This window comes from Grus americana, chromosome 2 (genome assembly GCF_028858705.1).
Source record: "Grus americana isolate bGruAme1 chromosome 2, bGruAme1.mat, whole genome shotgun sequence".
NCBI classification, from domain to species: Eukaryota; Metazoa; Chordata; class Aves; order Gruiformes; family Gruidae; genus Grus; species Grus americana.
The window spans coordinates 57912771-57930430 of NC_072853.1; the positions used below are offsets into that span (position 1 = coordinate 57912771).

The 17660-nt window shown below is 41.1% G+C and overlaps 1 protein-coding gene across 3 annotated transcripts in view; it reads left to right on the plus strand.

The window, feature by feature from the left end:
- GNAL (G protein subunit alpha L) overlaps positions 1-17660 on the plus strand; it is a 213500-nt gene that overhangs the window by 188603 nt on the left and 7237 nt on the right. For all 3 annotated transcript variants that reach the window (XM_054817315.1, XM_054817316.1, XM_054817317.1), the window contains exons 6-11: positions 9956-10010; positions 12731-12804; positions 13687-13745; positions 13982-14102; positions 15359-15489; positions 17288-17355. In XM_054817315.1, the coding sequence (XP_054673290.1) occupies positions 9956-10010; positions 12731-12804; positions 13687-13745; positions 13982-14102; positions 15359-15489; positions 17288-17355 (508 nt within the window). The remainder of the gene's footprint in view (positions 1-9955; positions 10011-12730; positions 12805-13686; positions 13746-13981; positions 14103-15358; positions 15490-17287; positions 17356-17660) is intronic.

Consider the following 17660-nt stretch of genomic DNA (forward strand, 5'->3'; position numbering starts at 1 on the left):
AAGTTTGGGAAGAGCAGGCTTTGAGTCCTTCCCATTGAAGGTTAAAGATTACCGTGTCTCTTCACTCTGCTAAAGGGAAGGCAACATGTCTACCTCTGAACGATGGGTGCAATGGTTCTGTTGGGTGTTTTGGGGTAAAATGCTCTTGAACCACTAGAAGGATGGCAGTCCTCAGCATCTTTCTGTTCTTTAACTCCTGAGCCACTAATTTTTGCCCTGTTGTGTAAGTTTTCTTGCCTTGAAGATTGACGAGGTAGTATCCTATTCCAGTAACTCTGAGAATGTGCTGGTGAACCACACAACAGCCCTGCACATTGAAGGGCCGCTCACAGAGTTTGTGTCCAGCATGACCTTCACCTTTCGTGAAGCATGCCCTTCACACAAGAGTGCAATGTTAGAGAATGGACAAGGATTTTTATCAGGTGTTCTGCAAGGTCTGCATTAACACTTCCTCTGTTCCCACTGTGTAGAAAGCTGGTCACCTTCCTGACTTTTCCATAGAGCAAATTTTTCATTTTTCTTAGTTTGCACTGATGACGTACTTCATGTCTTACATACAGCCCTAGAAAGCTTCTTCTCTGGTTGGACATATGTTAGAAGCCCTCATATTCCTCAAATGGTAGGTATCTATAGGAACTCCGGATCCTGTCTATGTCTTGGAACCTCTAAGACATCCTGATGAGAGCTGATCCTGTGATCCAAATCTTAAGCCTTGGAATTAGTGCCAGTCCTCCTGTTTAACCCCAGCACTCACCAGGACTCCAGCCATGTCAATTCTCTGGGTCATGTCAACACCTGACAAACAAATGGTAGGTGAAAGCAAACAGATACACTCTCATTTTGTGCAGGATTTTAACACACTGTTCCTTTCATTTACATGTCACAAAAAATGCATAGATCTGAAAACAGTAATAAACATGGATGTGTGCTTTTCCTGGCCAGGAGCATTCACTACCCTGAAGAGTTCACTTTTCTTGGTCTGCGTTTTCTGGGGGTTAGTAGCATCCTCTTTTTTGAATCATCTGGTTTGACTTTTAGACATGAAATCTCTTGGCAGCAAGTTCTCTTGCACTGAACCTGGATTGGTGCCACAGGTAAACACAAACTTCTCGTGACTTCCTTTTAAGTCTGTGTTTTGTTACCTTTGCTTCTCCTGTTTGGGGATTTTCTGCTTTCTCTTTTATCAACCTCCTATAGAAAACTCCAGTCAAACTGGTTTTTCTTTTCTGGCAATCACCATAGCAGACTTATTATTCCAAACCACTTCCACCAGAGTAAGAGATCTTTAATTTCCAACAACCAGTGCTCTTTCTAACCTGGATTTGGCATTCTTCAGGGCTCACAGCACTTGGAGGATTTTGTGTACACTAAGAGGATATCCACAGTGCAACAGTTTTTGAAAACAAAACCATCAACCAGAATGTGTAAATTGCACTGAAATAAATATTCCATATCACAGCAAGATAAGCTTGCAAGTAACAGGGAAAGCTGTATCTGCAACATCCAGTGAAAATACATTTTGCTAACTTTTGACATCCCCTGGCAACCTTGTGGTATGTAGTTGGTGCTTGTAAACCTGATAGATTTTACACTTCCAAATATTATTAAGGCATTTTCCCACAGTTCACCTTCTTGAACATCAAAGTCCAAGTTCTTTTTGAAGAATTTGCCTGAAGAGGTGGAGGTGAGATCTTCTATGCACTTTAGTTAGTGGGACATAAACCCACGGTTTTGATCTATCATTCTGTCTAAAGGCACATTCTCCAGGTCCTGATGGGATGGTTGCATTCTTCCCATGTATCTCACCTGATGTTTCAGGTATTCTCTGCTTCACTTCCAGCACCAGTTTGTGTAGTTGCTGGAAGATGTTAAACGGTTGTTTTATTTAGACAGTGGATAAAGAGATCCTAGTCTGCCATACGTCAGCTCACAAAGCAGTCAGGATCCAGAAATCTCTGGATGATGTAATATGAGCTTTCTGTTTTCAGGTTATTATCTTTCAGTCCTCTGTTCAAAACGGCACTTAGAATTGCAGAATGTGCTCCTTGTAGCCTTTACATTGCAGAACTCAAATCTGTGTCTATATAAATGCTCCATGGGCATACCAATATGCGTGTAATGATTATCTGCCTAGGACTGTCCTCTCATGAGGAAAAAGAAAGTTCACTGAAGTCAGTGGATTCAAGCTGGTGTGAATGTGGTCAGAAGGAGGGTCTGCGTGTGCTGGTCTAAGCCTCAGATTTTTATCAGTACTTCATTATTAGTCCATGTTTTGCAGCAGCTCAGCCACTTGCACCCCTGGGAATAAAACGCCTGATCATACGCAGTAGAAAAATATTGTTCTTTTTAAGATAAATAAAAAAATAACCTTTCCTTTTCTTTCTCTCTTTGCCCATCTTCTTGCCTCTTCTCTGAGATCCCACATAGCAGAAGTTGCAGATGATGAGTCTCATTTCTCTTGGAGCCTGTTAACCTTTCTGTGTGAATGACAGTTTTCCAGATTTAAGTCTTAGTCAGTGTTTATGTTAAGAAGAGGGTTAATGATGATCCCCATAGGCCTCTTGCTCGGAAAGCAAAAACATCTGCTAAGCCAAAAAGTGGTTAGTTTGCTAAATTTAGAAGGGAGAAATGCATTTCCCAAAATTCACACTGCTTCTTAACAAATTTAGGGAACCAGTGGGGGCAAGCAGTTATGGAAGTCATACTATTTATTCATTTTTTAGTTTAGTTCATGTATTTTCAATTAAAAAAATAAAATGGGATTCCTATTATTAAGCAGAAAAGGGGTACTGCTTATAGATCTGAAACGCTTAATGCAGTTGAACTTTTTGTGCATTTGTTTAGGTTAATAGCTGGACACGTGCCAAAGCCTGTGAAGCTTAGAAATGTTCTGCAGTACATACTGAGAAAAGGTAACTTAGAAGTGGAGAAAGTGAGGTTAAAATGGATATCTCCTTAGAAACTCTCTTAACTGAGCCCACAGATTAAGAAAACTCTTCTACAGGTTTTAGCCATCTTTCTTTATCCTCACCAAACATGCTCCTGATCGCTGCCAGCTGTCTGGCTCCTTGTGGGAAAGGGTAACCTGGTGAATGGTGTACGAGCCCTCAGTTGCAACCTTTGTCATCTGTCTTTGCTTTTAATGTCTCAGCCAAAGTCGTCATCTGTAAATGGAGTTTAAACTAGAATTTTCCTGCTTCATGGGATTACTGGGGAGCATAGTTTGCTGGTACCAATAAAGCGCCTCGTGATGACTTTGCTCTTGATGACTTCATGGTGGATGGGGCCACAGCTTGCAGCAGCCATGCAATGAAACTACACGGACTATACACTTCTCTGTTGAGCTGCTCGTGCCACCAGCAAGTGGTACAGACACTGGGACAACAAAGTGCCGTTGCTTGTGTATCTAGGAGAGATGGCCATCAGTAGCCCAAGACCCTTCCTAGTCTTTTTACCCCTCTCTCTCTCTGAAGCAAGCTCAGAGGGGCTGGTGCTGCTGTGGGGAAACACACAGCTTCTCCAGAAGTCATACAGCATCCAGGCTGCGTATCGGTTGTCCATGGTTCCGGCGGGCTGGTGGGTGACCTGCCTCCGGCTGCCTCCCGGCCACATCCCCCCTCGCCCCAAGCAGAGGGCTGGCCAAACGCTTTTAAACCACAAATCCTCAGACTTCACTGGCCTGTTAACAAGCCGGCGGGTTTCAGGCATGACTGTACTTTGCTCTCCCTCTTTGCCTCCTGTTTAACCTTTTCATCTCCTGATTGCAACAGTTTCCTTGCCAGCGAGACATGAGTTGCGCATGGGTGAAGGTGTGTTTCTGTGAGTAAATCTTACTTTTTTTTAGTAACCTCCAAGCAGCCCTTTGCCAACCCCGGGGCGAGATGGCTTGAGGTCTGCTGGGAGACTGGCAGGCCTTGAGAAAATACGGTTTTGACAAGTTAAAAAAAAAAAAAAAAGGAGCAAGGTAAATTCTGGAGATCTTTATTAAAGTTTCACCTGTATTTTAGCAAAATCTCACCGCGAGATCCAACTGAGCGGCAGTCCGGGAAGTGCCTGGAGCGGGGAGGGGCGGGCGCAGGGCGGGGGCCGGGAGCCGGGAGCCGGGAGAGTCTGGCCGGGCAGAGGCTGCCCCCTGCAGTCCCCAAGCCCGCCCCGGCAGGCCCCGGCCCCGGCGGGAGGGCAGCAGCTTCCCCCTTCCCTGCTGTCATCTCCCCTCTTCCAAGTGTGTCACCCCTACGCGGGCAGCTGAAGAGACGGTTATGGCAGGCTCACGTCGGTATTGAAATAGACGGGTTTTTTAACGTCCGGGAGCAAAAAGGAAGTCCTGGGGAACCGGCACTCTTAGCAGGTGCCAAAAACGCTTGGCAATGACTATCAATACATAGATTGCTAACCCTTCAGAAATAAATATGCAATTTCAGTAACATCTTCAGTGTTTGCACTGGATGTTTTCTTCCCTAAGAGCTTATGCGGCAATTGGTCACTCAGGAATGGAGGACGACATAGGTGAGCCAGAGTGGATCCAAACCAGGCATCGGGCCCTCCCTTCCCTCTGCCTCCAGCCTTCGCTGCTGGGCTGATTCCTCATGGGAACCCACTGCGACAGCGGTAGGAAGGGAGATGGGAAATACTCCACTACCACACAGAACCTGTATTTAAAATATCGTGACTATTTAAATTTGACAGGAAAATCCTTAGCCATTAAATCTTACCAATGTCCTCTGAGGGATTTCTGCTGATATTTTCGGCAGTGACTTGGGAAAATTAATCCTTTAGGGGTTAGAATACCACAGGGGGCTGTTTTCATTAGGTCTTTTTCAGTTACCAGGAAATATATTAGCATAGTGTGAGGTTGCTTGAAGCCCATCCATGAAGCCTAAGGTATTCTCCAAACCAGAAATCTGTAGTTTCCTATTTCAAATATTGCAGGAAGAGTTAACAGGATTGTAATCCCTTAGCTGATATTAATATATATATTTATATTTTATGGAAAGAAGGGGGGGGGAAGTTCAAATCTTTATATTGTCCCCAATGACTGCAACAGAAAGGAAAAAAAAATATTTATTCCATTTCAGCTCCCTAGAGACCTGGGGTAGGTGTTGTCATTGTGAAATGTCTGCCTCACCTGTGACTTACTGCAGTCCAAAGAGGATGGAATTCAAAGTCCTGGTCCTGGATGGTTTCACATAGTAGATTATGGTGCTTTTGCAGGTTTTTGAGCCTGACTGAGGAGTTTGCAAAGCTCTTAATGGTCCATCAGAAATGTAAAGGTTTACTGACCCTGACAACTTACTTGAGGGTAAATTTGAGATTCTTCACTCTAAGAACTTCAAGCTACAGCCTTAAAGATGTGCCACATTACCTTTTTCTTTTAGAGACGAGCATTTTTGACGTGGGTTTGATTTTTTGTTTTCCACAGCAACTATTTGATACAAGGCCTTTGAAATGTTGGGGTGAGAGTACAAAAAATGGTTGAAGTAGATGAAGATTTATTAAAATGTGTAGTTTGTTGTATTGATCTGCGGTTTAGCACTTCATCTTTCCAATTCTTTGGATGTCAAAATACACTTACAAATATAGCATGAGGTTTGTGTCTGTCGTATTCTTCTCAAGACGTGATTTTTCTTTTAATTGTGATTTTGTTTGTGGGGTCAGAATATCTCTACAGAGCTGCGTAGTGATCTACCCAGTAAGAAAAGGATTTTCATGTACCATTACCTCCTCTTTATTTGTGCATTTATGAATCCTTTTTTCAGAAATTCTTGTATAGCTGCTAATGCTGCTCAAATTGCTATGGTTTTTAAAGAGAATAATGCTTATTGATAGTTCCCACATGCACTGGCAGGCACATCTAAAACCTGTACTTTTGTGTTCACAGCTTGCATAATATAAAATTTAGAGATTGCTTGTCAAACTAAGTGTCAGCTGAGTTTCCTAGGAAACTCAGTGAAGATATTTATAAAACTACAGATCAGCTTAATAATAGATATAATAATGTCAGTAGCTCGTGATTGTTTTTTTTTAACTTTTATCAGTACATTTTTCTTTGCTTTAATTTGGGGGCAAACCAAACCACTGCATTTCCAAACAGAGCAGTGAAGACCTTCCTTCCAATATCTTGCCTAATTTAGTTTAAAAAAAAAAAAATGTTTGTGCTGTTCCATGTAGGGAAATGTAAAACACCCTACCGTAAAATTAAAAAGAACCTAAATGTCATACCAATTATCAGACTGAATCCTTTATAAATAAAACCACAATTGTGAAGTAGAAATATAAATATTATATCATATGTTACAGTTTTATTCACAGTTGAATGCGTGAGTTTAAAGTTCATTGCACATGCATGCAAAGTAGTCACTGCAGAATTAACATAAATCCTGAGTATGGGTTTCTATAGAAGCTGCATAAATAGAAGACTTGTCAGTATTGTATAAAGGCATAATTCTGCGAAAATAATTTTATCCCTGAGCTGAAAAAAACAGGATCTAAAAAGAGAGAATAAGTGATACTGGTGTCCATTTTTATTCATTTCTCTGTTATTGTGTTTTCCTCACACTGATTCTTTGAGTGGAGACATGAGCGTTGCCACAGTTGGGAGGTATCTTTGTGCTTAAGCACTTTAAATTGAAATTTTAGTCATGTAAATTTAAAATTTGCTGGTGTGTATATAAATGTATATGTGTGAAATAATGTATATTATGCCAGAACATAATTATTAGAGGCATTTAGGATTAGTAGAAATTAACGCACTTTAGAAAGCAATTTAGAAAAGTGATTCCATTTTTCCCATTTTAATACAGTAATGAGAATGAAGTTAGTGTATTTAGTGATGAGGCAGTATTGACTCCTTATCTCATCTGGAATCCATTACTTGTACCTACTATGTACATTTGCCTGTCAGAGCTATTTTTTGATAGTGTGCTAATTAGCCAAGTAAGGAGCTTATATTAAAGATATTCGAGAAATCATTTTCTTTCAAAACAGGAAGAGTATAGCTTTTTGTGTTTCAGTGTGTAGAAATCTCAGTGCACGTTTAATGTAGCTGCAAAAGAAATCTTCGGAAGCCTGTCCACACACTGAAAAGGTTAATTTTCTGTAAAGCTATGAAATTTAGCCAAATCCTAATAATTGCCTGTTGATTTATTGGACGCCAGTGATATCGTTACAGCTTAATACAGCAGGGTGGCAGGTAAAACCTTGTAAATCATTGCATTTATTTTATGTGGCCAGCAACCTTACAAGCCTAAAATGTTACAGTTGCTATGTCAAGTGATAATTTTTAAGCGCGTAATATTTATCAGAGCTCACTCTCTCTTAGCTGTGATGTTGTTGTTTAGGGTATTTGAAACGGATCCTTTTACCAGGAAGAAGCTGATGATTTCTAAATGACTTGGGCCGATACGTAGGACATCTAATTAGGAGACTTACCTCATTCCCAACCCTGCCATGGATTATTTGTCGTGTAATTCTGCGTTACTCCTCTGTTCCTCACTATAATTTGCCTGTTTGGAAAATGCAGATGCTAACAACCAATAACCTTCCTGAAGTGCTTGTTGTATAGGTGAAAGAGATGTGAATTGGTACTAAATACCATGTTTAATCATTTTGGATAAAGTCTGCCAACATGACCTTGGTATTGAGACAAGATGTATCGTCTCTGATTTATACATCAACTCCAGAAGGAATGCTTCTGCAAGAAAAACACTGATTCACGCTGTCCTGTGAGGTTTGTGATGGAGTCGTATTTGTGCACAAATACTTATGGAATCATAGAATCATAGAATCTTTAAGGTTGGAAAAGACCTCTAAGATCATCAAGTCCAACCATCCACACCTGTCGCTTCTGTCCACACCCCCAACCAAAGCTCTTTCCGTGCCAGCTGTAGTTGAGGAGCATTTTCCCCCCAACTTCTGTTGCATTTATCGATCCCAAGCTGTGCAAGCGATTGCACTGCCCACAGCAGTTTGCTGGCTCTCCCTCATGCTCCTGCACGTTTTCTGCAGGCTTGTTAAACTTGCTGGTGTGTCCACCTTACTGCGCTCAGAGACCTGGATTTACCCCTCTGCTAACCTTTTACCCTGATGAAAAGTGACTGTTTCCGAGCCTGTTGCATCAAACTGTTAAGAAAACGGAAAGAGAACTTTGAAATGGACTTGGAAATACAGGACTGCTACCTGAATGGCCATGTTAAGGAAAATTGCTCCATGTTTAGGGAGAGATTCAGCTTGGAGGTATTTTCGGTTTGGGTTTTTTTACCTTCTTTTTACATCTCGTGTGCTGCAAGCGTGAGGTGAGAGTTGTGTTAATGATAGGTGTACCAGTTAAAAATACCTCGCTCTGCTCCAGTGTCTGCATTAACTGCAGGGGTAACTGAGTTAAACTTTGCTTAATGAATATTCTCAAGGTGACGAAAATCATCTGACCAAAAGGTTCAGTCTGAATACAGCTGCTTTCTCACAGTGACTGTAGTTGACTATAAAGATGTACTTTTATATCTTTGTATAAGTTTATGGTGGCTTTTGGCGAGGGAGGCAGTTTTGCAAAAGGTGATTTTTTTTTTATAGTTTGTTCAGAATAGTTTTGTTATCAGGCACGCATCATGTCATGCTAAACAGTGATTTTTTAACAATATGCTTGGCCTTGACACCTTGATCATCCGGAAAGAAAAGCTGGATATTCTAACTGTAGATACTGCATTTTGTTTCCCTGTTATAACAATGGAGGTTCAAAAAGGAAATATAGTATAAGTAAATATATACGTAGCATATTTTCTTTTCATTTCAGTTCGTATCCGTGGGAAAGTGCTATGAGAATTACAAACAGGCTTTTAGGGGTGTATTTTTTCAACTGGTCAGTGTGTGTGACCCCTGTGTTGACAGTGAGTCACGTTGCAAGTCAAGAGTTCACTGGTTTTTCATCTTTCCCACTGCAATTAAGTAGATGCCACAGGCACACCCAAGTAAAATTGAGAAAAACTTGCCAGTTGATAAAGAAATCTTGATAATATTGTAGCAAGATGAGTCAGATGGTGGGATATTCATTGCCAAATACTAAATAACAATGCAGAAATTCCAGAAAGCTTCTAAGTCATATAGGCAGTCTGGGAAAAACAAGCCAGCTGAGCTCACATGAAATCTAAGAAATAGGTGAAAGAGAGAGGAGAACCCCCACTATATTAGCTGTACATGCAAAATCACATTTTTATGTCCTTAATAACTGCCATTCTAACATGTTATAGGAAAGAATTAAAGCTTGACAAGATTTTTTAAATAACTGGAGAATGTGGTCCCTCCTTTTTTTCTGGCTCTCTTTTCTCTTGTCCTTCCCTGCAGTAGTAAGTTTGTGTTTCACCTTAGGCATCTCACTGAGTTTTGGCGACATAAAGAGTCAGATTGTTTAACCTCCACTTCATATCAGTTTTGCTTCCCACTTCTTATGCTTTACTTGCAGTGTTTGAGGGCAGCATGTCAGTCCTAAGCTATTTGTGTATATTAACAAGCATTTCTGCTAAGGTTACTGAGACGGTAATTAACATAACATTATGCTGGATTAGCATTATGCTAAATAAAGGCAACCCTTTGCCCCATTTTATTTTTTAAACCCCAAAATCTTTTTTATGTCTAAACAACCATAGAATGTCATGACACATGGTTAGTCTTAGGATGTTTTAGTAGACTTCACAAAATTATAACATTTAACTGCATTTGGACCACTTGTGAGTACTGCATAATGGAAAGCATAGAAGCGATGTATTGAAACAAAGTGTGGGGATAAAGCTGTTTGACTCCGAAAATGTAACCTCAGTCGTTAATGTAAGTAAATCATCAGGCTCGTACCTTTACCATTGGACTTGTGTTTTACTTTGCAGCAGGAGTCTAAACCAGAAAAGGTAGTATAAAGTGTTATACTAGACAGTATTTTATGTATCTAAGTGCATGTTTATTTTTCTTCCAGCTTTTTAGAAAGAATTGACAGTGTCAGCATGGATGACTACACACCCACAGATCAGGTTAGTATAACTAATGGGGTAAGGTCTGAACCAGGATGCCCATTCGCATGATTTCTTTACATAATTTATTTTAGTCCCAACAGCAGCTGAAATAGGGCATACCGCATAATATCAAAATACAGTCTAGCAGTTTAAGTAATGGATATTAAAGAAGAACAGGCTTTTTGATGGTGCAAGCTTGTCTTTTATTATATGTAGGTCAGTGATTCCTGTAATATGTCTGTTATTTCTTCTTGCTTTCCATTCTGTGTCCCGCAAACAAAGTGAAGGGAACAGAAAATATAAACGTAAAAGCCTACGATTTCCCTCACCAGCCTTCACTACACAGAAGCAGTGTTTTATTTCAATGGTGGAAGTGATGGAAACCCCAAGGGAGGCTTCCCATGTCCATCAGAGGCAGAAGCCTGCAGCAGATCTAGTGTCCAAATTCAGGGGAGAGCACCAGCAGCAGCAGCAGACCTCATGGGCTTCTCTGCAGGCATGCAGACACCTTCTTTCCAGCCTGTGCCCATCTCCTATGGGCAGGACAGTTTCTATTTAAGCCTTATTTTCAGGACAGTACACCTTTTTCCCAGATATCAAGATACATCTTGATAGAATGCTCTAATGACAAACACGTTCAGGAAAGTTAAGGCTGAAGTGGCGCAGCCTTGATGCAAGAATGGTCTTCACCATAGTGCACAGCTTTGGCTGCCTTCCCTGAGCTCAGGCTGTGTGGTTTCCTTGGGCAGGTTGTCTCCTTGGCAAACTTGTTCTGAGGTTGTTGTTTTTCAGTGCTGCTGTCATCTAGTAGTCTCAGCCAAGATTGTGGACCACGTCATAAACTGCAAACAGAGGTGGCAGAAGAGAATCCTTGCACTGGATAATTCAGTCTAACCATGCAAAGTGTAATAATGAGTGGATGCCCTTGAAAAAATACAATTGCCAAATCTCATTGTGCAATCAGGGACTGAAATTCGGAGAAATGAAGTGACCTGCCAGAGATCACACAAGGAAGTGTGCGGAGCAGAGCCTGTTCCTTCAGACCGAGTGTAGGTCTATAACCACAAGCCTGTCTGTCCAATTACTCTGACCGTATCCTGAAATAGAAGGCAGTAAAAAGTAGTATGCATTGTATTATAAGGTGAAACTTGTATAGGTGACCCAATATAGGATCAATTATTAAAGCCCTCAAGACATTTTCAGACCAAAGCAGTAGCACTGGGATTTACTCCATCTAGACCTCACAGTCTGATTTTAGCATCGATACCACTCAGCTGGAGAGAGAAGTCAATGAAGCAAAGCCTCGTTTTTGCTTTCATTATTTATGTTGGTGTTGGCCTGTTTGTTCCTGGGAGACCTTTCTCTACCTGGAGCAGTCATTCATCATCTAGAATTTTGTCCTGATATTTCCTTTGGGAAGAAATGCCCTGTGTCTCCAAAGATCAGAAGAGGCCTTTGGTATTTGGCAGGTGGAAAACTTTTGCTTTTGGCTTTTCATCCTGTTATGCTGTACCAGTTGTCATGCTGAATTAACTGGTAAAAATCACTGCTTTCCTTTTTTCTCTTACTTTCTTTAATATTTTTTGCACCATCTCAAAATAATGACTGAGTCCAATAGCAAATAAATGTCAGTGAGTGACAGAAAATTGCAGTAACATATAAAATAACTAAAATAATTAAATAAGTGGCCTTCAACTGAGTTCATGCAACTGTCAAAGCAGATGAGGTTTCCCAGCTACCAGAGTACTTGAAGCACTAGATGGTAGGGTAGGGGAAAAAGCTAAACTGCTTGGATTCTGCACCGCTGACTGCCTCCTTCCCTCCCTGCTTTTTGCAGCCGCTGTGTGGCAAGGAGGGCTAAGCTAGACCGAGCGCCCCTTCCCTCACCCCAGGAAGGGAGCGCTCCCCAGGCAGGCAGCTGCGCCGAGAGGTGGCTGCCCAGTGGGGTTCATCCCCATCAGGCAGCCGGCAGCTTTCTCCAGCCTCTGATTTTGTTCTGCACCCACTGCCCAAGCAGCAGTTGTAGATAGTCAAAGTTAAAAATGCTGCTGGTGATGACGATGGCACATGGTGAGCTAGTTGCCTGAGGTATGCATCATAAATTGCTTTTGCCTACTTCCTTTGAGAATCTAGGAATTTAATTTTTTTAAATTATTAAAAGAATGTTATTTAAGTTGTAAAGTATTGCTAGTTTGAAAAATAAGAAAAAAATGTCAGATTTATGTACAACCTAAATTCTGTTCCCCTGTGCTCTGTAATAGAGCTCTCATTACTCAGTCACAAGCGATTATTTTGATAGGATTCCTGTCTCATTCAGTACAAAAGAGGGCAGAATTAAGGTTGCCTGGGCAACTGTAAATCTAGAGTTTTCTAACATTTGAATACTTGACTCTATGACATGAATAACATATTTTTCTTAGTTTTATGTAACTTCAGAATTCATTATCTACATCACATACAAAATTATATGACCATCAATAACAGGTTTCAGTGTGCGCTAGGGAGAACACATATAGCGTCTCCTGCTTTCTAAGTGTGCACAAGCCATGCAGAGATGATGTTTGTGTATATCCACTGTGTCAGTATGGACAAATATAGTTTTACTAACAAGTCTGATTGAACTTTAATTAAATGGAACGTTTAAGACTTTTCATGGAAAATAATATTCCATGCTTTTACAAACAAAATGAGGTTAGAGAAAAAACCTTGCTAATGAGCTTCTGTGTTCTCATTTCCAGGACCTATTAAGATGCAGAGTGTTGACATCAGGGATTTTTGAAACAAGATTTCAAGTAGACAAAGTAAATTTCCAGTAAGTCTCTTAGTAATAATTTATGAATATCATACTACTTGTTAACAACTTAATTCAGATGTCTGTGATCATGTAGGCTTGTTATAGTAGGTTTAGGGTGGGAGTTGGGGGGAGGGGTTTGTTTGGTTTGGTTTTTTAGCTCTCTTTCATAAGTCCTAGTAAAATTGCCTTATACTTTGTAAAAAGAGCTGATATTAGTTATATGTATTAGTGATGCTCTATTGTGGGGTTGTCTGTGGCTGTTTTTACTAACCGGTTCATTGGTATAGCACTGTAAACTCATATAGTACTTTTGAGGATAAGATCTCACAGAAGTCAGTGGGAATCCTGCCTTGAGTCAGACTTTGTACGGTGGGACGAGGAGAGTTAAATGTCTCCCTTCTACAGGGCTGCAGGAGTTTTATGCTGTGTATCTGTAAAACACCTGCCATTGGGCTTCCTCCCCTCACTGGTTCTTGCCCAGAAAGGTAGCAGCACTGATGGGGCAGAGCTTCCCCCGTGTCCTCCTCCTTACAGACGCGCTTCCCACATCACCCTTCAAAATAGGCCAAAACTTGCCCTTGCTTATAGTACAGTACGTCCAACGTTAAATGCCACATGGGCTTCTGTGGGCTGGAAGGGCCAACACTTGCCCTGGAAAAAGAGTATATTTCTCATTTTATGGGTTCAGTCGCCTTCTCCTGGCAGAGCAGGGCAGGTGGAGCTGTGCAGCTCTCTGACATGCAGCGCAGCATCAGCAGATCTCTCTCCCCTTTGGGCAGTATTTTACTTCTGCTGTCCTTGGGGCTGTCAGATTTTTAAAAAGCGAACCCTCGTGCTGCATGCTTCGTGTGACTTTCCTAGTACACATAAGTGATATAACATCCTATGGCTTTTTAACAGCATGTTTGATGTAGGTGGCCAGAGAGATGAGAGGAGAAAATGGATCCAATGCTTTAATGGTAAGTAAAAATATTCCACATTTTTATTTTGAACTTATTCTCTGAAGTGTGAGCAACTTAGTGTTCATGTTCACACATGAATCTAGTGTCCCTAATACAGTGACTAATGTCCAGTGTTACAGATATTTTCTTTGGGTATTTGGGCCATAATGGCAGTGTTACCCCAAGGAGTATGTGCTGGGATAATGGTTATGCTCTTTTCTCTCTCCTTTCTTTCTTTTGTGTTCTCTGCCCAGATGTCACAGCTATAATCTTCGTTGTGGCTTGCAGCAGCTACAACATGGTAATAAGGGAAGACAATAACACAAACAGACTACGGGAATCCCTGGACCTTTTCAAAAGTATCTGGAATAATAGGTAAAAACATGCCTCCTTTCCCTCCCCCACCCTCCCCAATTCAGCTACAGTTCAACTCCTTACAAAACAGGACTCCCCTTACTATATGCTCAGATTGCTTATTCAGAAATTGTCCAGCTGGGGCCAGGTCGCAGAGTGCCCCCACAGCGCATACCCCTCCCCAGCGGCAGCCATGGCATTTTGCCGCTGCTGCCAAAACGATGCGGGTCATGGGGACAGCTTGGAAAAGGCAAGCTCCCCGTGCCAGCTGCTGTGAAGGAAGCAGGGGAGACCCCTTCCTGGCATCACTGTGCTGCTTGGCCGAGGCTGAGAGCATCCTCCAAATTACATTTCATCTCCTCCTCAAACACAGCGGCAGGAGCAGCTAGCTGTTGGCATTGCATTCAATTCGCTGGCTGGCACTGCGCTCAGTACCCGCGTGGGCAGCCGCTCTCGTAAGACCCGTCTCTGAGAGCACAGTTTCTCTGCCTTGTGGGATGATATTTCAGATCTAATCTAATTGTAATTGCTGTTAAATTGCCATTCCACCACAGTGTATGTAAATTGTAAATATGTAACCAAATAGCAGTCTGAATAGGTTCCTGATGGAGAATAAGTAAAAACATCACACAAAATAAGGTAGCAAAGTTTTCAGCACATACATATGAGGATGCTCTGCACTGAGAAGTGATTGAAGGTAGAGTGAGGAAAAATGTTAAGCGCGAGTCCCAAAAGTACATCGTCACAGCGATGGATAGGTATTAATTGGGGAAAAAAAGAGATTATTTTCTTTTAATTCATCAGGTGTCATGCAGGCCACCCTAAAACATGGGATATCTGCGTGGATGAACTGTTAGTAAGACAGAGCAGTCTGAGGGAAGGCAGCTTTCCAGCCTTTTTCTTTCACTTCAGCAGAACCAAAGTAGACAGTAATGTCTGGGTTTGGACTATGGTGCTTTTAGGAAATGTCATCATTTTCCCAACTCAACAGCAAAAGGATAATTTAGAAAACAATATTTGAAGACTGCTCCCTTCAGCAATGCCTACTGTGGTTTTTATAAATGTATTTACAGATCCTATAAATATACCCACCAGCACAGGTGCAGCCCAATCAAAACAATAATTTAGGTCATCTTTTTTTTCCTGTTGAAGCATGTTCCACTCTACTTCACTCTCTGTCCACACCAGGACAGCCAGTAAATTTTCTATTGAAGTGATATGTTTTCCTTGATTAACATGTCAGAGATAACACAAACATTTGTTTTCGTTTTTGACAGGTGGTTACGGACCATTTCTATCATTTTGTTCTTGAATAAACAGGACATGCTGGCTGAAAAAGTCTTGGCAGGGAAATCAAAAATCGAAGATTACTTTCCTGAATACGCGCATTATACTGTACCTGAGGATGGTAAGGTTTTTCACCATGCAGGGATTGGACCTGCTGGCATAGCCCAGCCCATAGTTCCTCTCTCTATCTCTCTCTCTCTGCTAGGGATTCGTTAGATTTATTTTGCGGCCATTCCACATCCTCCAACACTGTAAACTTCAGCCTTTGCAAATACTGAGGGGAAGCCCAGCAGACCAGCAAGGGAACTTTAATGGAGGAAAACCACATCAATAAATACAAAGAAAGAGAGTTGTGACAGTGGAACGATTAGCATGGGTTCAGTTTCTTATCATTTCAAGAAGTACAGCGATTCCTGCACCGCAATAACATATTACATAAGTAAACTCTCGTATTATGCCAGTTTTATACCAGGCAGAAGTCTTCCAAATATCTCAGGTCTGTGGCTAGCAAAAGTGATAAAACTTGCACTTTCTGACTGCTAGCCTCTGCCTTACCCGAGTGATGCCCCCGGCGTAGTGCTTGCAGTGACCAGGAGAAGGAAAGGGCTTTCCTTCTCCACTAACCATCAGCAACAGCCTGGGTTATAGAAGTGAAGACGGTAATAAGCTATTTTCAGCTTTCATTTAGGTCTGGAATTTCAGGAGCGTGATGCTGAGTTTCAAGTCGAGAGGATAAAGAAACTGTCCTAAAATCTGAGTTAACCTGGCACCAGTTTAATAATGCTAAGAGCTGTCAGAATAAATCTTCTGTCACCGTCACCCACATTTCCCTCTCCCAAACATACACCACATATATAGAGTTTGGGTAAATTTTCAACGTTTTTTAATAGTAAGCCAGCTGTCAGAATGAAGTAGCTTTTGGTGTTTCTCAGCGGGGTTTCACAGCGGATATCCAGAGTTATCCAGAATATTCACACGTGAAGCAGCTCTCTATTTTTAACCTGTCGTTATTCATTTATTCTTTAATTTCAGCTGGCATTATTTAAGGACAGCAGCACTGAACTCTAAGACGCTGCTGATTGTGCTGCTGCTCGATGTTTACCCCTACCACTATAAATAAGAGTAAAAAATATGTTTCCATATTCTGATAAGTTCTACCCTTTACCATATTATGTTCAGAAGCATCTGATTTGGTGTGTTAGATGAGGAGAAATCACACTGAAGGGAAATTAATAGGTTATCTCTTCACTGTATTGGTTTTTACACTTACAGTAAATATAGTTGTTACATGGCCTAGATAGAGATGACTTCATCTGCCGACAAACAGTTAGTACTGACCAATGAGTCTCCTGCTCAACAAGAATTTAATCTAAGGCCCCTTGATGGGCAGTGTATCTTAAGTATTCTGCTGACTCGAGGCCTAGAAATAATATATATAGAAAGACCTTCTGATGCTATCATTTTTTTCAAGTGTAATCTTGGACTAAACCATTTTTAAACCCAAATTCCTGCCTGCAGAAGCTTTATTGAAGAGATGCTGTTCTGATGCAGAAACTGAACAGCTCAGCTGCTTTTTCTAGTCATATTTTCTGATAAAAGTTAAACCCTAACTCCCACATGGTTTATATCTATGTGAACAAACTTGTGTGTGTGAGTAAGCCTCTTCATGATATGATATGAGCAATGACATTGTTGCAACAATTTCAGCAGTTTTCAGGTCCCTAAAAGGCACAGAAGTTTACTTCAGATTTTACGGTACCTTTCTATTTTAGAATTACCTATCGGGAATCTCCTGTGGATATTTAATATTTTAATTTCTGTATCAAAGGACTACTTCCTCCTTGTGAAACCTTTATTATGTAAAGTAGATGTTTGTTTGCTTTTCATGTTTCTGATGTCATTTATTTTTAATTGAACAGCAACACCAGATGCAGGAGAAGACCCCAAAGTCACAAGAGCCAAGTTCTTCATCCGGGATGAGTTTTTAGTGAGTAATTTTGATCTTATGTGTGATTCTATCATAAGAAATACTGGCAGATGGCGTATCTTATTTAGGGAAAACTGATGGGTTTTTGCAGAAAGCTAGAAGGAGAGAAGAACGTCTGGCAATTCCCTAATTCTCTTCAGCCACCCATCTTGCAGAACCTTCCCTATTGCTTGCACATTTTTATGCCCATTTTATATATGTCACCTGCCCTGCAAAGTATCACACAACAAGTAAGTGCTAGAGCTGAAAATGTTTGTGTGCCTTCCTGCTTGATTCCAGGTTCGATGTGGGTGCTGGCAACCCTC